Raw genomic sequence first — 22,356 nt, 5'->3', positions numbered from 1 at the left:
CACTGAGCATGCAAATTTTAAATGCATTAAATGTTTTTGTATTAAAGTGATTACTTACTAAGTGCAACTTTTGAGCAACAGTACTGAATAACAACATAGGTATGCTGTTTACTCATAATCACCTCTGTCTTGCATCACTCAGATGTTAGGGAACTAACTTTCAGTTTGCATCGCTAGCAACAGCAAGTCCTTTGTTGGAATACAACTATTTTCTTGCCACATGCCAAATAACAGCCGCAAGTCAAAAGCTGTTGACATTTCAATTAAAAGTGCTTTTTGAAAGTAAAAGCACAAGACACCAGAAATATAATAGATCATGTTATGATGTTTCATTTAGCTGTCAAAATCTCTCTCTCTCTCTCTCTGTCTGTCTGTCTGTCTGTCTGTCTGTCTCTCTCTCTCTCTCTCTCTCTCTGACATTGCAACAATATAAGAGCTTCACATAGGCCTACTGACGCGAAGTATATTTTCCAAACGTTGGAAAGAGGTTCTGTAACATAAAATGTGGTTTCAACCGACATGTACGATCTCATTCCAAGTGATTGGTCTGCCTGAGTGAAGCCGGTGAGAACTAGCACAGTTTGGTAAGAATGAAGGGAACAAAATAAATCCCATGTGCATTTCAGCTGCACAGGCAGAATTGAAAGGGGCTTTTACAATGCTATGCATGCTGTAAAACATAAGCAAGACCATTGAATAGTTGTTGATATCGATCTGTATTGCAAAAATGTCGCCTTCAATAACCTCGTTCTCACCCCTGCGAGAAGACCAGGGCAGAGGTTAACTCTCCTGTTGTAAGTTGCCCAGCGCAAGCCTTTTGTTGCACTTACAGCTGATGCCGTGCCCGCTTCAATCAGTAAGCCCTTGAGTTCAAAGGTCAACCTTTTTTTTTCTCCCGGAGTAATCGTTAAGGCCCAGTTTTACCCAGCACTAGGGGCTAATGGACCTCTAACCATTCCATCTAAGATGCATCGACTGCCTTAGGACCCCATAGCCCCTAACCTGTGTGCCTGTACCATATCTGTCTGCGCTCATTAGGCCCTGTGCATATTTGGCTGAGCAATCACCCAGCTCCTGCCAGCTCCTATTAAAAGAGATCCATACACCCACACCAAGCCGTTCAATCAACCCGCGTTCACCGGCGTTACACCATCTCACCTTGCCCAGCAACATGTTGAGAGCATGTCCAGAGACAATTCCAGATAGATACGATATTATTACATGTGGACTGTGCGTGTATTGACGTGTGTATTGGTAGCACAAATGCGGGAGGAGAATGCAGTTACATGCAAAGATAGCTGAGGGTATGCTACACTGACAGTCAACCTTCTGATGAACCCCTAAGTTGATCTGCTATTCTTATATTGCTTTCAGTTTCCCATTCCAGAGCTGTATAGTACAACATCTAAACAAGGGTGAAATGCCTCACTAAACTCATTGCTCCTGTTTCCAAATGCAGACAGTCAGGCACAGTGTGTAGAGAAACACCTTCAGTGGAATGCAGACAGAGCTTTTGTTATTCCAGAGAGTCATGTGGTGATACTGCTGGGTATGGCAGTGTCCGGACAAAGCCGAATGTGTTTAGTAAGCAGTAATATGTCTCAGAAGGAGGATAAAAAGGTGCTGGGTAAGCTGGGCCTGGGTTTCACAGTGGAATATGAAATACGCATATCACTCCCGGCTTCAAAATAATGACCGAGTTAAGACGGTATAATGGTTGAGCAATTAGAAATTTAGATCAAATTTTAGTCTCGCAAATGACAGGCAATTTAGTAGCCCCCTATTACTTAGCCTCGGTGGTGCAGAGAAGGCAGCCGCAAAAGAAATGACCAAGGTGACAACAGATCATTTAGGGACAAGTTTAAATGTGGCTACAGTACGAGCACCCCCCAGGCCCCAGATATGGCAGGGCATCTGTCATGCACAGCTACAAGGTGATATGAGCGCTCTCTGTGTTCATGGTGAAAACCCAGAGTGCAAAAAAAAAGGGGGAACAAGGTTTATTAACTCCAACACAGGCTCAGGCTCGCCATGAGGGAACTGAGGGTTAATGCAAGTCGTATTCATCTGATCCAGGAGCAGCCTTCTTCCCCTGGGCCCCCTTACTGCCTCACACTGTAATATGCAATACTGGTTTGCTATGCTTGCTGCTAGGATCATCATGAGTGGGTGTGGTAAAGGGCTGGGGTGCATTTCTCGAAACCAATGTTGGGTAACACTTTATTTTAGGGATACATCTATAGGCACTAATACATACAATATGAATGCCTGCATACGTAACTTGTAAGGCATGTACTAAGCAAACGCTAAGGCCTACTAGGTCCTTACTAAGGTTAAATTGGTAATAAATCCCTTATTGTGCATGGAGAAGACATTTGCGAATACATGCCTAACAAATGTTTGATTTTGCTTAGTACATGCCTTACAAGTTACTTGTACAGGTGCATTGTATGTATTAGTGCTAATAGATGTATCCCTAAAATAATGTGTTAGCCTACCCAAAATTGCTTACTAAATTAGCTACTTTGTTGTTTTCAATGCATTTTTCCATTGGCAACTACCGAAGTTGCTAACAGGCTGACAACCTCTCTTTTGAGAAATGCCCCCCTGATTTACTGTAGGCTATACCGTAATTGTGCAACATCATGTATTTCAAACAATGTTTACATAAACATGTTGATAGATATATAATAATGGATATGCTGTTACTGTACATTATACAAGACACTGTGTCTATTCAGTTGTTAGGTATTCTGTGATGTCTTATATAAATACACACGGAATACAAAACAATTCTGTAGAATATAAACATCTTTCATTTGCAATACAACACCCCAGATGAGATATTTAAATAACCAAGCCAGGGATGGCACAAACTCTGATACTGTCATGGCACTAATTTTGAAAACTAATGATTCAATTACCTTGCACCACATGTGTGGGTATTCTAGCAAACAAACATTGTCAAGTGTGGAGATATCAGCAAGAGTTCCCTGTGTGGTTGCTGTGAAGTAGGTTACTAGCCGTTTTAACAGGCCTTCTGATTGAGACATCTGGATGCAAATCTACTTTTGTCATTAGGCTTTTTCAGTTCATCTTAATTCGATTTTTCCGGCGATTTCCCTATATAGCCGCATTTAAACAAGCCCAACACTTTCAGAAGAGTTCTGGATGGAATCATAATTTGCTAAAAGGATCCCCTTTAAACCATAACAAGATATTCACTTGAATTTCTGAGCAGTGTGCTCACGATTAAGCATTCTAATTACACGGCCGTTCTAGTTACTAATGGTCGGCTTATCCTTGTCCCAACTTTCCAGCATCCATACAGTATATTTCTTGAGTTTGATAAGATTCAAACAATAACATTAAGGGTGCCTCATATACGTGTGCGTGGGCTTGATATTTGCACAGGGTCAACACACTCTCTGCAAATTACCAGGCACAGTTTGCCTTGGCCCTGGCAACAACCACCTCCTCGAGGTCTGCGTGCGGAGGCTTCCCGCATCTCCTCCAGGACGTTGCCGACGATGAGATGAGGCGAGGCGGCCGAGGCGAGGCGAGGCGGCAGGGCTGGACTGGCCATAGGGCATACAGGGCATTTGCCCGGTGGACTGATGATGGTTTTGTGAGGCTGCTAATGACTTTGGCCTGGCTTTGCCCTTTATGTAATGGTATCAGTCCTCATGACGATACAGCAAACATCTCCGCACAGGCTTCATTGTCTTTCTCAATGCCTGGCAGACTGGTCTTGGCTAAGAATGCCCGGCCTGTTTTTTCAGCCCAGTCCAGCCCTGCGAGGCGGCCTGCTCATAAGGAGCCACTGGAATATGCAGATGGGCTTTTTTACCGTGCAGTATTAATCTAAGAAGCAGCCCGAGTAATTATCTAGGGTGGTGTGAGTTTTTCAAAGAGATGTGCGAGTGATTGCACCATGTGGAAAAGCAGAAATGTGTTTTGTGGAGATAGAACAGCTGGACAGTCGAGCAATAACAGATCATTGATCCCTGGATACTGCAGTGTTTTCTTTAGTTTTTTTTTTCAGTCGACGCTTTTCAATGTGTGATGAACAAACAGCCGGGATGCACAACCCAGCTCTATTTTGTGCAGCCCCTTTCAGACATCATATCAAGCACATGGCAGAGAGACAATGTAGGCCTATGTACTGATGTGGGGTAATTATCTGCATTTCTGTGCCATGAAAAATACATTTCTATTTTGTTTTTTTATCTAAATATTATCCGCAGTGTAGTGTGTTCTCATAATAACATGTGCTTGGTAAAGGCAGCGTCAGCCGATTAGCTGCACTATATTGCTGATTTCAGCTAGCATTTTTATGCTAGTGCTGTTATTAGGCTACAGAGAGAAAGCATGGTCTTCAGCTCCCCCCCCTCCTCTCTGTCACTTGCTGTGCAGGCACTCTCTCTCTCTCCCTCTCTCTCTTTCCCTCTCTCTCTCTCTCTCTCTCTCTCTCTCTTTCTCTCTCTCTCTCACACTCACACACACACACACACACACACACACACACACACACACACACACACACACACACACACACACACACACACACACACACACACACACACACACACACACACACACACACACACCTTTATTCTTGTCAAAAGATAAGGATCTGTTGTCAAAACCCCTATCAATCACCCAATCGATCGGCGTTTTTTTTCACCTTCCTGATAATTACAGCAAAACACTTTGCCACAGTCGGGCATTTAATCTCAGACCCAGGTCCATTTATCCCCAAAATGCTTATTTTTCTCATGCGTGGTGACATGTCCCTACGGCATGCCTTTAATTATATTTGTTGGAAACTTCTCATCATATCCACACATCAAGTCAACAGCGGAGAATTACATCGCGTATTGAAAAAGTTTTAACACCCTTATACTCAAGTGCTCCGCTTTTTAGCTGTATTCAAGCCACTGCGTCTAAACCATGTGCTTCAACAAAATAGTAATGATGCAAGAATTACATGGTGCAGTATATTCATTTCCATCTCCTGAGCCCATTCCCTTATTTCTTCATTAAATAAGATCATCACCTCCTCCGAGTCATTGTTTCTCTGGTTGTTTATTTCCCGCGGAGAATGGGATTTTGGATAGAGAGGGGAGGAGAGGTGAAGAGGAGACGCCAGCTATACATGCAGCAGGGAGATATAATTCTGCTTCGTTCATTATCTCGCCGCTTGCCTATCTGAGACAGACCAAGTAAAGGCCAGATGATTCTCAGAGGTCGCATAGACCAGGGGTGTCAAACTCAAATTCAAATCGGGCAAAAATCAAAATCTGCAATGAGGTCGCGGGCCGAATTCAATATTTAAAATACACTGAAATTATGAATACAGTAGACGTAAAGCTAGGCAAATAACACGTTCCCATCATATGTACTCAAACTATACTGCAATGTGCTAGTAAGGGCCTACACACTAATCTGGCTCATCTGACTCATACTTCCTGTGATGCACACAATTTTGCCTTTAAGTCATATTTTCCACATATTAATGGTGTATGTGGGCCAACTGTAATACACATTTGAAATGATCTCGCGGGCCAAATAAAATGGCTCCGCAGGCCAAATTTGCCCCCCGGGCCTGAGTTTGACATCCCTGGCATAGACCATGATGAACAACTCTAGGCCTCTTCATTGACACAGAGTCACCTTTGAATAACCCGCAACTGAGTTGTTTACTTGACTTGTTTACATGTTGTTGTTTACATGCCTTTCCCAGCAACAAAACTCCTGCTGCTATTGTTACAGTACAGTATGAGACCTCCAGTGCTGTGAATCAAGTTCGGGGCTGTAGACAGCTGGTGGGTTGCTGAGTCGCGGGAAACATAACGTGGAGATGCATGAGTTCAGAGAGACATTCGGCCTTGTGTCGGTTGGTACACCTGCTTTGCCATATCCACATATACAGATGAGCACGCACGCACACACACACACACACACACGCACACACGCACGCATGCACGCACGCTCGCGCACACACACACACACACACACACACACACACACACACACACACACACACACACACACACACACACACACACACACACACACACACACACACACACACACACACACACACACACACACACACAAACACGAACACAAGCAAGCGCAGACATATGCAAAGCAAGCCAGACACCGTGAGCTCCTGCAGCTGTAGACGAGGTGCAACATCTTCCCCACAACGCTCCTCTTACATAATGAATGCCTTTATGTGCTAGTAGTGGAAAACATAGCTGATACTTCCTCCGGGTTTTCAGCTGGTACTGCAAAAGGAGACCCTACCGAGTGTGTGATAGCCATCAGGGCTGGACTGGGGGAAAAATAGGGCCCGGACACTTTTGGCTTAAAGGGCCCCTTCATAATTAGCGGCGCAGAACTGACCCGTGCCCTCGTGGGCCCCTATTTTCAGAAATGTTAAAAAAATCAATTACATTTCTGAAAATAGGGGCCCACAAGGGTGCAGGGACCACCGGGAAATGCCCGGTATGCCAGATGGCCAGTCCAGTCCTGATAGCTATCCACCACTGGAGACTTCAATCAGTCTGGCTTTAGTGAATGGCTACCCTAGCTCTGAGTCTGAACCTAACTCACACTGACGGTCTGTTTACAATTTTCTGATGACAGGCGGGCAAACAGTGTGAACTAGACAACAGACAAAATCAATGTGTGCGTGTCAGTGAGATATAGTAGACACACATGCAACAGGCCATCAACTATTTTTTTTTGTCTGGGAAGTTAGCACAAAGACCTTGCGTGTTGTAAGACTGCTTCTGTTCCATGCCGATATCAAACCTAAAATCTGTTGCCCTATTCAAAAAAAATATTTTTATGGTCTGTTTTCAGCAGGCACACAGTCTATGATATTAAAAGGGGAAAAAACATCATATTTGTTCATTTTTTTACACACAAAAAATCACCATTGAAAGTGTCTACATACTTCAGCCTGCTACTGGGTGTCTTAGATCCTGCTGAGGGTCAGCTCATCCTGTCTGTCTGTCTCATCCCGAAAATAGCTCAAAATGAAGCCTTTGAGTTGATTGTTATGACAAGATCAATATTAAGCACTCAGACCTGCTGACAGAATATCAGAAATCAGCATCAGCCTCTGCCTCAGCCTCAGCCTCAGCCTATGCCTCTAGCTCTGCCTCTCTGTCTCTATCTCTATCTCTGTCTCTGTCTCTGTCTCTGTCTCTGTCTCTGTCTCTCTCTCTCTCTCTCTCTCTCTCTCTCTCTCTCTCTCTCTCTCTCTCTCTCTCTCTCTCTCTCGCTCTCTCGCTCTCTCGCTCTCTCTCTTTCCCCCTCCATATAAACTCTCCAACATGTTTATGAAATGATGGTTGTGGCACGTAAAGAGTACAAACACTGCATTTCACCTCACACGAGAGACAAATGACTTGTGCACAGCTAGCCAGTCAAGAACTCCACACGGTATATTAGGATGCACTAATACCTCCCTTCGCTTGCCAAATGGATGCCGTGCCAGATGGCACACCTGGCTTTAACTCACAGAGGACAAACTGCAATACAAACCACACCAACTTTCAGGGCAGCAGCACACCTGTTTATGGACCCGCTCTTCTATCCTAATTCGGAAGGGGTCGTAGCGTTAGCGGTAGCAGCCATCTTTGTGCTGCGGTGTGTGCCGTGCAGCAGCCGGGTGATGAGTATGTGATCATTCAGACATATTTGCTAACCTACGTAGCATTGCCGCCGCGTGTTGCCAGTGGCTGAGGCTTAGCAGCTGTGACATGGCTTCCCATCTGGTGATAATCAAGTAAGTCCTCAAGACGTAGACATACACACGCACGTACACGTGCACACAAAAACACACACATATGCACACATACACACACATACACACGCATGCATGTGCACAGACACACTGACACAGACACAGACAGACAGACAGACAGACAGACAGAGACACACACACACACACACACACACAAACACAGACACAGACACAGACACAGACACACACACACACACACACACACACACACACACACACACACACACACACACACACACACACACACACACACAACACACACACACACACACACACACACACACACACACACACACACACACACACACACACACACACACACACACACACACACACACACACACACACACACACACACACACACACACACACACACACACACACACACAATGTAAAACAATGAAGACACACATTACTTCTTAATTGTTGAGTTATTCCACATTGGATTCCAGAGGAGTTTTGCTTTTTCTTCTTGGCTCTGCTCCCCGTGAAGGTATCTGAATAATGCAAGATGCACATTAAATGTCAGGGATGAAATTCAACATTTCTACTATTGTCTCTCTGGCATTTTCCGTTACTTTTTATGCATTTTATAATTAGGTCTAACCTCAGGAGAGGTGAAGTTGCAATAAGGTGGTAGTGTGTGAATTTCTTCGGTGCAAGACGGTGTCACTTTTGAGAACTTGGGTTCATTTGAAAGGCAAATTTTGTGCAAGGTGGTGAGCGAGGAGGGGGGGGGGGCAGTAAGCTCAGCCATTTTCATTTTTCTTCGCCGTGGTCTGCTCTCGAAAGCGTTGGACAATGTCAAATATGGTAAGCAGCCTTGAATTGCTGCTTGCTGTGTAACTCTTGAAGGTCACCCGATTTCATTTTGTTCCAGTGCTGACATGTGATGGTATTAGCATTAATATCTTTTATCTCTTGTGCTGCTTGGCGGACGTCCTATCATCGGCGTGCGGCGAGATGAATGAGGGTGCGCTTCTGGACGAGAGTTCCACACAGGGGTCATGCACTATAGGGAAGCCATGATCGTTTCTGAAAAAGAGTTGTAACTCCCCGCGCGCGCGTGTGTGTGTGTGTGTGTGTGTGTGTGTGTGTGTGTGTGTGTGTGTGTGTGTGTGTGTGTGTGTGTGTGTGTGTGTGTGTGTGTGTGTGTGTGTGTGTGTGTGTGTGTGTGTGTGTGTGTGTGTGTGTGTGTGTGTGTGTGTGTGTGTGTGTGCGTGCGTGCAAGGGTGTGTGCGTGCATGAGTGTGTGTGTGTGTGTGTGTGCCTCATGGGGGCCGCTAGGGGGGGGGAGTGGTACAGATTCTAAGGGCCCAAGCACTGACAGGGGCCCTTAAAGGGACAGTTTGGTCAATTTCAACATGCAGTTGTAATGCTCACACTACCCTGGACTTGTCAGTGCCTGAGATTTTTTTTTCTTCTTCTTCAGCCGTTTCCGAGATCCTGGTCATTGTAATGGGGGCAGCTCTTTGTTTACATTTCAAAAAAACATTTTTATTTATTCCCAAAAACATCCAAAAGGTTATAAAACATCAGCAGACAACTAGCAAACATAAGTACCTTTTGGGAAAATATTTGGAGTTGGCCTATGTTTCATTTTTAAAAAATGTAAACAAACGCTGCCCCCATTAGAATTGCTCATATCTCGGAAAGGGCTGAGCCAAAAAATGTGGCATCACCAGGTACTGACAAGTCAAGGGTAGTGTGAGCAATACAACTGCATGTTGAAATTGACCAAACTGTCCCTTTAAGGGAGCCTAGGCACTGAGAGGGGCCCTTAAGGGGGCCCAAAACTTTAATCTTTCATGGGGCCCAACATTTCTGGCAGCGCCCCTGGTGTGCCTGTCTGTCTGTCTGTCTGTCTGTCTGTCTGTCTGTCTGTCTGTCTGTCTGTCTGTCTGTCTGTCTGTCTGTCTGTCTGTGTGTATCTTTTTGTTCGTCTGTCTGCCTGTATGTCTATTACTACTGTTTACTTTGGCAAGCTCAGCAACATTATGTCTTCTTACCGTCCTTGTGGCAGTGTGGGCAAGAGCACTGACGTGTGTGTGTGTGTGTGTGTGTGTGTGTGTGTGTGTGTGTGTGTGTGTGTGTGTGTGTGTGTGTGTGTGTGTGTGTGTGTGTGTGTGTGTGTGTGTGTGTGTGTGTGTGTGTGTGTGTGTGTGTGTGTGTGTGTGTGTGTGTGTGTGTACTTATGTGTATATGTGTGTGCGTGTGCATGTATATGTGTGTGTGTGTGTGTGCATGTGTGTGTGTGTGTGTGTGTGTGTGTGTGTGTGTGTGTGTGTGTGTGTGTGTGTGTGTGTGTGTGTGTGTGTGTGTGTGTGTGTGTGTGTATGTGTGTGTGTGTGTGTCTGTCTGTCTGTCCTCCTGTCTGTCTGTTTGTATTTCTGCTTGTCTGCTTGCATGTCTGTCTCTACATGAATGCTCTTTTTGTCACTCAAGTGTGCCCATTTTGTCTGGCTTAGGAATGGCAGAAGCAGGGGGATGTTGGATGGCAAGCATTTGGGCTTCAGGACACATAACATTACTCTCCAAAGGAGCCTACGGTACACGTTGCCACATAACATATTACGGCCTGCACTAGACTGCACATTGTGCTTTGTCACTGTACAACGGCAGACTTTAATTTGCACGTGTTGCTCTGTAATAACTAAAAGCTGTTTCAGGGAAAAAAAACACTATTTCACCCTCCCCTCAGCTCTGGCGTGATGAATAGCATGATGTTTCATCCTCTCTGGTCTCCACCACTGTCACAAGCGGTGATGAATGTCGTTGGCATAATCATGTGACTCAATATTCTACAACTCACAACCCAATGTAACACCATTGTCCACCTTTTGTTTTTGGATGGCAAAGGCAACTGACAGAGACAAAAAGAGGTTTGAAGTATTTTCGCCAGTACGGTATACCAAGAGAGCAATTTTAAATTTCTCTGACCCTCTCCTCTCCTCTTCTTGCTCTCGCTCGGTCTCTCGCCTCGGGGTGATTTTGTTTTGAAAACAAATGTAGCTGTGCGTTTTGTTCCCTTTTTTCTTGTAATGATGACGGGAGAGGCAGCAGAATGAAAGCATCGATGCATACAGGCAGGGTGCACTGCAGTCACAGGGCTAGAGCAGCAGCATGCAGTGCAGTCAGGCTTCAACAGAGATAGCAGATGAGAGATGGGACAATTTACACAAGTGGAACAACAGAAAGAGAAAAATATTTTTCCATTTTGAATGTATATAATATACTGTATATATATATATATATGTATATATATATATATATATATATATATATACTGTATATATATATATATATATATATATATATATATTCAAAATGCTCTCTTGGTATACTGGCGAAAATACTTCAGCCATCTTTTTGTCTTTGTCAGTTGCCTTTGCCATCCCAAAAAAGTGGACAATGGTGAGGTAGATGTTACATTGGGTTGCGAGTTGTAGAATATTGAGTCACATTATTTATGCCAACGGCATTCATATATATAGGACAATATGTCTTGCATTGTGACAGGCTGACAGAGATTCTTCATGACATGATGACCCAAGTGCTGAAACACAGGGGGAAAAAATCACACTTTTTGATATAAATTAAATTACTGTAGACATATCTTTTCTTTAAACCTTCGCACGATTATTCTTAAAAATCTGTGCAACGCTCCATTGCTATGCAAAACGTGAACAACTGCTATGCTAGATGGCTTCATGCATCATTTAGTATCCGAACATGCATCTCCCCCCCTGTGAAATCAATTCTCATTGTGAATTTGGAGAAGATTATAAACAGTGTCTTGGAATATTGATGGTGCCATCCCTCTTGTGTAGTATGCCCCTTTCTATATGCATCACAGTATGCAGCGTCTGATTGTGTATTGCTGATATTCTCATACAATTCATTAATATGAGGTCCCTCAAGAACGCTATTTTTTTAGTGATTCATCTGTGACTCTCTCCACCTCCCTCCTCTCCTGCAACTGCAGATTTAATCATTTAATATGTCTCTTGCCTCACAAACTAGATAGTTATCAAGCCTCCGCTGGGTTTGGGGCTCAGATTGTCGAAACCAAGTGGACAGGCAATGCTTGATTAAATCAGTTATTATTTTACGTCTCAAACAAGATAAAACACCAATAACTCTATTGCTGTGATGGCTGCATTCATTCATTGACAAGTTTTCTCCAGAAAAATATTGCTCCTTTCTGTTATGTTCTGTAGGCCATGTGTCTATGGACGGTAGAGAGACAAAGGCATATTGTATGTATACTGTTTTTAACCATATGCCTATGCATACTGTTTTCAGCCATATGCCTATGCATACTGTTTTCACCCATATCCCTATGCATACTGTTTTCAGCCATGTGCCTATGTATACTGTTTTCGCCCACATATGCCTACTGTGGGCATTTGCTTCATTCCTTTGCATATGGCAGCAGCAGTTTGCCCCTAGCACTCTTCAGCATCCCCCTTAAAGTGGCATAACGGCACATCCTTCACCATCTCTCTCTCTCTCTCCCTCTGCTTCTCTTCTCTTCCCTGCTGCACTACAGGTCAGAGGGGAGCAGCAGAAGAATGCTGGTCCTGGGTGCCCAGGGGCAGGATGTCGTTGCACTGGCAGAGAGTCGCGGCCGTTAGATGGTTCCTCTTGATGCTCTTGTGGCAGTGGGCATCCCTGGGCCCCCTCAGCTGGGTGCTGGCCCTGGCTGAGCCCCACAACCCCCACCCCTCCTCGCCCTTCTCCTCCGTGGCCGGCCGCAGCAGTGGCCAGCTGGACTGGCTGCTGTCCGACAAAGGGCCCTTTCACCGCTGCCCGGAGTACACCGAGTTCAAGGAGCGCTTCCAGCAGGGCTTCAGCACCCGCTACAAAATCTATAGGTGAGGAGCTGGATGTGTGTTCGCCAGTAGGCTACATAGTAGGAGTGTGTATTTGTGTGGGTCTGTTTACGTAGGACTTGTATGGGTCTGCAGCTTTGACTTTGTCCTCTGAGACAGTGACATGATGTGTATTCACGAGTAGGCAGAGGCGATTCTAGGGTAAGTTTTATCTGACTCCTGCCATCTGTGTGAGGAAAGGGAACGCCTCTGCGTGTAATTACTGAACGCTGCCAGATGATGTAAATTAGGTTAGGGTAAGTCGGGGCCCCAAGGCAAAATTCAAACGAATGAACATTCACAACAAATCACCACTACTGTAGTTTTAAGTCTGTTAGTCTGAGGCTGTTATTCACCTCCTACAGGCCTCGCAGCCCCAAGCGGCTCCCTACCTAGCCTGGTGACAAGATCTTCAAGTTGGCTATATAGCAGTATGAGTGTGTATTTGTGTGGGTCTGTTTACGTAGGACTTGCAAGTGTGTCTGCAACTTTGGCTTTGTCCTCTAAGACAATGGTATTTACCCTGATTTAAGGACCTAGCAACATGAAAGACAGGAGTAGAGAGGGTGGGTTGATGACCATTTTGCAGCCACTTCAGTAACTGTCAGAAGCAGCAATATTACAGGAGGATGCAGCTCATTCCCCTGCGCCTCGTCTGCAGAAAACCCTCAGTCTTATGCCAGTGATTAACACAACGCACCCTAGATGTGTGTGTGTGTGTGTGTGTGTGTGTGCGTGTGTGTGTGCGTGCGTGCGTGCCTGCGTGCCTGCGGGCGGGTCGGGCGGGCGGGCGTGCGGGCGGGCGGGCGGGCATGTGTTTTGTGGTGGGGTAGGGCATCACAAAAGGACTTCACTTTTCACTCTGGAGCCAATATTGTGACACAATGTCAGTGTTTTGGCTGCGCGCTATACCAGTGTTGTCGTATGAATGTACAATAATGGAGCATCCCTAAGTGTGGGCAGATGTAGCTTTTCATGACATAAGTGGGACAGGAATCAGCAGTGCCTCCCACTCATGACAAGTGACAGGGCGTCTGATGACTAAGATGACAGACTGGCACACACAAACACGCACAGAGACGCAAACACAAACAGGCACAGAAACACACAAACAAGCATGCACGCACGCACACACACTCACATACGCACGCAGGCACACTCACACACACACACACACACACACACAGACACACACAGGCACGCACACACACACACACACACACACACACACACACACACACACACACACACACACACACACACACATACACCACACACACACACACACATACACGCACACAAACACTCAGAGTTTCCCTTATGAATCATGCTGTTGTAAAGTTACCTTTGCTAATAAAATAAATATTTCTCTTGCGCCCTTTCGGTTGGAATTGTTTACAGCTTTTAGATCTGACAAAAAATCTTCAGGCTTGCTCCCTTTTCGAACCACAAATAATAGAAAAATTAACCCCAGCTAATTACGGCAACCACCACGTCAGGCTTATCAGCACTGTTGAAAAGGACAGGGTACAGAATGTTGTTGTTCTGTGGACTGACTTCTTCTCCGGGTTCGAGCTTGGCCTTTTTACTTTTTTTTTACGACTTCATTGATGATTGGACAGTTTGAGAGGTGGACAGGAAGCGAATGGGGAGCGAGATGGGGAGGGGTCGGCTAAGGACCCGGGCCGGGAATCGAATTTGGGTCGGCCGCATGGCAGACGAGTGCCCTACTGGTTGGCCACGGCAGGGCCCGAGCTTGGTATTTTTGCCTGCTTCCTCCACCCGCCCCCCTGCCTGCACGAGGCCAGCACTGGCCAACTCTCACTACATGCCAAATGCAAAGCCCAGCATGACTAGAGCAGCTGGACAGAGAGGAGGCCTGCAGCACAGTGATGGCCTGTGAAAGAGAGTGAAGGCACCACCAGCACTGTTTCAAAGGTTGCCATCTGGGGTAAAGTGTGTGTGTGTGTGTGTGTGTGTGTGTGTGTGTGTGTGTGTGTGTGTGTGTGTGTGTGTGTGTGTGTGTGTGTGTGTGTGTGTGTGTGTGTGTGTGTGTGTGTGTGTGTGTGTGTGTGTGTGTGTGTGTGTGTGTGTGTGTGTGTCTGTGTGGATTGCTATGCAGTGGTGTGGTGGTATCTGCGTGTGTTTGTGCTACCACTCTCTATGTCCTCTCTCTCTCCCTCTCTCCCTCTCTCTCTCTCTCTCTCTCTCTCTCTCTCTCTCTCCCTCTCTCCCTCTCTCTCTCTCTCTCTCTCTCTCTGTAGATTAAAAAAAAGATAGGCCAAAAATAAACAATAACACCGTAGGGAGGAGGTGTCTGTGTCAACGCACCTTCGGATATTATTGTTTTATGGTGATGCTGCATTACTTAAAGGTGCCCTATTATGCTATTTAGAATAACTTTCATTGTTAATATTTTGCTTTACTGTGGTTAGTGGAGTTAATTTTGAATGATCACTTGTTTTCATGTCCATTATTTTTTATCATTGTGTACATGCACCCTGCGCCGCCTGTTTGAAACGTGTGGAAGTGCAGAATTTTAGACCGTCAACGTTCTGAAATCTCGGCGCAGCATGGAGTGTTTCATCAAGCATTCTATTACTAATATTACGTCAGCAGCACAGCTGTTTTTGACCTGGAATCCAACCCTGTAGCCTATGTCTAAAGTTGACAGCCAAATAGTTCACCCAATGTCCACAATTAATCTGAAAAGGACGCATCATAAGTCCCACGTTATGTTATTTGTGCGCCTTGCTGTGTCATTTGCTGAAACTCAGTCCCTATCCAATGCGAGTCTTCCGTGCATGGGCTTCAGTTTGATTTCAAAATCGCTTGGGACAATTAGGCTGCCATTAATCTGAGAAAGGGTTGAAAGTGCTGGCTACGGGCGATTGCTTCCGATTTGAGGTTTCATGAAATAATACGCATATTGCATATGATGCGTAATAACGCGATTGTGACCATATTAAAAAGAAACTAATAGCCATCTGCGCTGTCTTGTTTATTTCTGATATCCTGCGCTGAAGAATCTGTAGCTTAAACATTATTAACGCAACAGTAGGGGCCTGATTGGTTAACCCGCTGTCTAGCCTTGCATACTGTAGCCCTAAAGTTGAAGTTATCAGCCAAGTTTACTGCTCGCAAACAGACAAGTGTCGCGCTGGTCTAGGTGGGAGTCTAGATCTGCTGTTGACAGGTGGACATTTGAAGACACAAAGAATATTCTGGGATTGAAATCAGATCACCTTTCCTTGTTAATGGCAAGTTAACCTTCACAAAATAGGCTATCCAAGAAGCGAATCATCTGCAATGGCTGTACACAGTTCAAAGAATATTTAGTTCTATTCAGTGAAGTTGTGGATATTTTCTTCGCTACTGCGGCAGCCCCCGTCTGGCTGTCAAAGACGCAGTCCGAAATTGAAAGAGTGCGCCCAGTAAGACAAGGGCACGACTTGTCGGACTCAAACCTATCAATTCAACGTCTGTCAGTGATATCGTGACACCCTATTTGTGATATGAACTCCGTGTTCAAATGCGTCCTGTGGTCTATTTGCAAGCCAGACTGAATACTGAGCGCACGCGTTGTTGGCTTTTAAAAATGAGTTCCTGTTTGCTCGTTGTCTGTAGGCCTAATGCACAATGGTGATAGGCTATGCTTCATAAAAAAAAACATTTCAAGGTATTTTCAGGTGCATGGTTTCATTTTAGTAACTGCATTTCTATTTAGTCCCCGGCAGAAATGATGCGCCCACTGGATTGGTTGCGCAATGGGCAGTCCTCGATGGATTGGTTTCATACTGGGTCTTATAATAACGCCTGCCTAGTCTCAGTTTCGTGGTTTTTCTGTTCGCATTTATCGTCAGGACAGGATTTTTTAAATATAACAATAGGCCCTATCCGTTTCAGTTTCAGTTTCATTATTTTTGGCATGCCGCCCGAGGAAGCGACCAGTTTTAAACGACGTCAAGCCAATATCCACGTTGCTCTTGCAGATATGATGAACAAAACTGCGTTGCATTTTAATTACTGAATTGTAGCCTATGCATAGCCTATACTAACTGGCTAATCCTTGCCAACATTGCTGATGCAAACGGCTGCTGGTCATGTCGTGTTATACCTATTTGGATAACATCAGCGCACGTCTTCTAATTAATGTTATATGCTTCAAGCGGCAATACGAGTGTAGGGTTTCTTCCTCATTCAACTGTTTCTGACCCGTTCGCCACAGGCCTACCAACCGGTAGTCTATTTTATCAATGTAGGCCTAAAACGCAGCTTTAATATCACAATGAAACAAAAAATATATAACTTGGGCCACAAGTGAGTGTAGCCTCCAGTCTAGACCGATGCTTGACGGAGCCGATTTATGAATTGAAAAAAAAAAAATGCGTAATGGAATAAACTTGTGGATGGCGAAATCCTACACTATCCTAGGCTACACTATTCTTGTAGGCCTACACTATTTTTGTACACTGAGTGGTGTATTCACAAATAGGATACATCTCATCACAATACTGTCAAATTCAGATAGGCCTAGGCTATGTGGCTGCGATGAACAAATGCGCATTAGGTCTACTGTCTCTGCAATTAATAAATGGTCTGTGACATCGTCAACACTCCATCCCATAAGCAGCAATGTTAGGTACAGCATGACGTAGAGCCGTACAGGAAACAAAAGCTATAGAATGTTGAAAACCCAACCACGCGTTCTCTGACAGTTGAGAAATAGCGTTCCTGCGGCAGAGAAATTCTCCCCCAAGAGGCCAATTTGTGAAATGCAGCTTTCACCAAGCTTTTACATACAACAGATGCTGTGTAACCCAATAAATGGGTAGTGGACATGAAAAAGCATAATAGGACCCCTTTAAACTTCACTGATCTCAGTTGAGATGAAACAAGGGCACCTTCCCTCCTACTACCCACCAAGTTTTCTGCAGAGAGACCTTTTTGAAATGTGAACTGGGCTTTTTCCACCACCAAACAGATCCAGTATTCTTGGAAGGAATCTGTTTCTCTGGCTGCGCTCGCTGGGCTTGGTGGGGTGTCCGAGCCTCCGTGTCATGGAATGGAGGAGCACAGGGCTGGACTGGTGAGCTGGCCTACAGGGCATTTTCCCGGTGGGCCGACAGTCTTTATGGGTCTACGCTGTTGTTTTTCATTGGTTGGTTTGTTTGCTTTTTCCGTTAGAGACCGGCCCTCAATTTACATGGAAGGGCCATTGGTCTATAGCTTTCAATACAGACAGTGGACTGAACTTGTAGAAAATCAGGGGGCTGGTCTATGAGAAAAATCTAGTATAAGTGATACGCGCACATCCAGTAAATGTTGTGTTCAATAAATCGGTGAGCAGCAACAGTGTGTGGGTTTATTCTTCTATGAAAATTCTAAGAAAAATGCCCAGGCTGTTTTTCGGTCCCAGTCCAGCTTCCCCACTTCCCTGGCCTCATGTCCTCCCCTGAGGCGTCTATACTGAGGCAAACCGCTTCTGCCACATTACATTCAATGGGCCTTGCTGCACACAGTGCCAAGAAGGGCTGTGAGGGGAATTGTTGAAATGTTCTTCATGGGAAAGGTAATGTTTTTTTAGACAGCTTGGTTTGTTTATCCAAGTAAAGTGGTGAGTAAATTCGGTGTGATTAACAGGTGGAAATGTGGTGTAGCCACTCAGGTGTAATCGATGAGAAGTGTGCCACAAGTGACCAAATGGTGCTTTTTAAATTATTATTGTTGAAGATTGTTTTCGGACACTACTCTGTGTGTATGTTTTATTTCTCAGAGAGACCATATGTGGTCCCTTTTGAAAATGGATTAAAATTTAATCTATTTTCTTGTTATTTCTTTTATTAATCAGAAAACAAAATGCTCCTTGAAATTAAAAAAGCAAGCAAGCTTTGTTAATCTTTTATACCCTGCAACGCTTTACAAACCTGGCCACCAGAGAGGAAAAAGGATGTTTACGATGTGCTGAGAGGAAAATACTTATGACGCAACTCCCCTCAAGAGGGGTTTTGGGAAGACTTATGGCCTCCCTGCCGTGGCATAACTCGGGGCGCTGTATGCCCTTGGTGCCCGGCGAGATGGAGACGATGACGACCGGCTGGGACCCGGCGGATTACACCCCCGCATCCTCCGGGGTTCGGTAGCCTAGTAACGACTATGTACCACAGGCAGCCGGTGGAGAGGCCAACAAAATAAGTCAGCAAAACAGCCATGTATGCAGACATCGCCATCTGTGATGAGATGCCTGTAAATGTAAATGGGATCTTTAGAAATGGGAGGGCTTTGAGAGGAGATGAGAGTGTTGGGGGATGAATAGGGGGTTTTGTAGTCCGCGGGAGATGGCTGGGCCACATTTGCAGAGTAATGAGGAAAATACCTGGCAACTTCTTGGGTCCAGGCCTCGAAATCTGATTTGCAAGAGGAGGGCTGTCGTTGGGGTGTGTGTGTGTGTGGGGGGGGAACCTCGAAGTGCAGTGCTTTTGTGTTTGCTTGACTTGATGTAATTTAGCACTTCAATCACCCGCCATAGAATGTCTCTGAAACCCGGGGCTGGACTGGGGGAGAAATAGGGCCCAGGCACTTTTGGCTTAAAGGGGCCCCTCATAATAAGCGGAACAGAACTGAATCACTTCATTTCTGAAAATAGGGGCCCACAAGGGTGCAGGGCCCACTGAGAAATGCCCGGTATGCCAGGTGGCCAGTCCAGCCCTGCTGAAACCTCACTTGAGCTTGCAATGACGGGAATCAAATTTCACGTCCTGTATTGACGTTTGCCTCTCTGCAAGTCGGGTCCTGGCTGGATTTGCTGAGTGGTTCCTTTTTCTTCTGTTTTGTGCCGAAAGTTTTTTGCTGAAAGAATGATTTTGTCATTTCTTATTTACTTAGCTCACCTGATTTATGTTCTAATCTCCGTTTAAAAATTCATAGCATGCCTTTATGCCTTACAATGGATGCCCTGGTAGTAAAGGTACATTATTTCCAGAGTGATTTTATCAGCGAAAAAAGGTTGGGCTAAGCTTTCAGCCTGTACGACTAAAAAGATCATATGTGAGCATTAGCTTTGAAACTAAATTTTATACATGAACATACCAAACACACATACATTTTCTGCAATGTGTCCTGCATTTTAGATATCTCTTAGGGTGAATTTATCTTATGGTGACGATTGGTATTGAACAAATTCCAAGCCTGTCCATCTCTGTTGATGGTTGTGTGTGGATTACAACTTTAATACCCTTGAGGAAAATGGCCCGGTGAAAAAAAGGTTATACGTTTTCACTGTATGATCCATCATCATTAGGCTATTGCAATTGAATCGTTATAACTTAACAAACATGCATAAAGCTGTCCATCTTCACTACTCACTGCCAAATCACTTGGCATCGATGTTATAATGGTGGACGTGCATTCGCTGGTGTCAGTTGCTCTCATTTTCGCAAGTAAATTGATTTCGTAGAAGAATGCTGTTGCTGTCACTTTACTATTATTTTATTTGTACCTATCATTCCCATTGGACATGTCACACACATCAAGTATGAGTTGAGATATTAATCTTCATTGAGTTGTTTTAGTTCTAGACACTAAGGAAATAAAGGAAATGAAGGACAATGCAAAAAGCTCAAGTAAATGGGAGTTGAGTTTTAAATTTGCTTTTTAACACTGATGTATTTACTAAGATAAGTGATGCATGAACACTGTATATTGTTTTCATTGTATATTTTCAAGCGACTTAACACAGTATATCTCACACGATAAGAGCAAATTGATGACATCCATTGGTAATTTGTATATATTACACTTAGGATTTGAGCATCTCCCCACTGCGAATCAGTGTTGCTTTTCAGGTTTCTCATTTAGTTACTTATTTCGTTTATTTAATTCATTTTGAAATTGTACTGTGTCATATGCTCATGCATCTCAGATTTCTCCTTCGGTTATATAGGCCCCAAGATGGCAAAAGTGGAAAATCTAATTATAGCAGTCAGCGTTGTGACTCTCTGCGTGCAATTAACAAAATTCGGTCTAATTCAAGGGAAGGATCAGGGACTTAGCTATTCAACTCAGGGAGAGAAAAAAAAGCGCCCAGAGCCGTTGGTGCACAGCACAATACATTATCCCATTTAGAAGAAACATTCCAATTACAAGTGGGGAGGAAATGCTTATGAAAATCTGCCACATTCTAGTTTCTTGACATTTTTTTAAAGATTCATGGATGCGTTCTACCTCCCTCCTTATTTTACCTTGAGCGGAAATGCTTAAGTGTCTCAAATTAGGCAGAGGGAAATGTCACAAGGCACACATATTCTGCTGAGCACCAACAGTCTGGTAGAATGCACCGCCAGCACAAGCGCCACTGGGGAAAGGTATCGCCACTAATTGCCTTTCTTTGTTACCCCTGTTTTCTCCCACATGAACCAAACTGCATAAAATGAGTCTTCCTTTGTGCAGGATAGTTTATGTTAATAATGACTTTGCACCTTTTGACATTTTTAGAGCCACATTAGCAGTTTGTCACATTTGAATTCTGCTCCGTGACGAGTGCTGTTTATTTATGGCACTGAAAAACAGGCGAAAAACAGACTCCTCAGAATGTGTCATACCTTGTCTGGTGCGTGTAGTGGTGAAAATCAGAGGTTTGTCTTGGTTTGACTGAGACACAGCTGGTTGTATCCAGTCTCCATGAGAACACTCGGGGCTTGCTGTTGCTCCTATGTTACCTCTCCTTTCCTCTGCTGTGCAGTGAAGAACAAGCGGCAACTTCTGCTCATGTAATACTTCATGATTATTTCACAGCTCGGGAGATAAGTAGATCGTCCATGAGAGTGTGTAAGAAACTGGGCTATTTCAAATTAATTCTGGAAAGCACTTTGGCGAAGCTATAGCTTGATGTTTGCCCCGCAGGAAGGTCTTGCGTTATTGTCGAGAAAACATTTTTTTTTTATATATCACATGTTTTGTAATTAACACTAGATCAGCATTGACTGTTATTCACTGAGCCATGAAAATGCTGAGACACCCATGTTAGCTTGTGGCTGTGTTGGGTGAGGGGTGTGTGTGTGTGTGTGTGTGTGTGTGTGTGTGTGTGTGTGTGTGTGTGTGTGTGTGTGTGTGTGTGTGTGTGTGTGTGTGTGTGTGTGTGTGTGTGTGTGTGTGTGTGTGTGTGTGTGTGTGTGTGTGTGTGTGTGTGTGTGTGTGCGTGTGTGTGTGTGTGTGTGTGTATGTGGGGGGAGGTTGGGGAGCTACTATGTTCATCCACTTGGTGCTGTGGCAGACGGGTGGATTTGGGCTGAAAGACCCCGCAACCCCACAGAGCTGCAGGTGTGATCAGCTTGCGTTTAAAGGCCTTTAATTAAGTCCATCTATCATCATTAGCAAATGCATGGCCAGCCGGAGCTTTCGATAATTAACTCTTAGAGCACTTTGCGGAAGGTTGTTGGCCCAGTGGACAATCTTTTACATACAGACATTAAGAGGAAGAACGACGTCCATGTTTGCTGTGTGGGTGTGTGTGTGTGTGTGTGTGGGTGTGTGGGTGTGTGGGCGTGTTTATGCGTGCGTGAGTTTGTGCATGCGTGTGCGTGTGTGCATGTGTGTCCTAATTGTCCTACGTTCAGCAGTCCTCACACACACAGTTTGTGAAGAGCAAAAGTTCAAACT

At 44.6% G+C, this 22,356-nt stretch overlaps 1 protein-coding gene across 1 annotated transcript in view; it reads left to right on the top strand.

The window, feature by feature from the left end:
* Positions 1–22,356, top strand: part of brinp2 (bone morphogenetic protein/retinoic acid inducible neural-specific 2) — a 92,042-nt gene that overhangs the window by 22,862 nt on the left and 46,824 nt on the right. Inside the window, exon 2 of the mRNA XM_063220243.1 lies at positions 12,378–12,702. Coding sequence (XP_063076313.1) covers positions 12,378–12,702 — 325 coding nt within the window. The remainder of the gene's footprint in view (positions 1–12,377; positions 12,703–22,356) is intronic.

This window comes from Engraulis encrasicolus, chromosome 16 (assembly GCF_034702125.1).
Source record: "Engraulis encrasicolus isolate BLACKSEA-1 chromosome 16, IST_EnEncr_1.0, whole genome shotgun sequence".
Taxonomy (NCBI): domain Eukaryota; kingdom Metazoa; phylum Chordata; class Actinopteri; order Clupeiformes; family Engraulidae; genus Engraulis; species Engraulis encrasicolus.
Note: the sequence above shows the minus strand (reverse complement) of the source record. Positions and strands in the feature narration are given on the sequence as shown.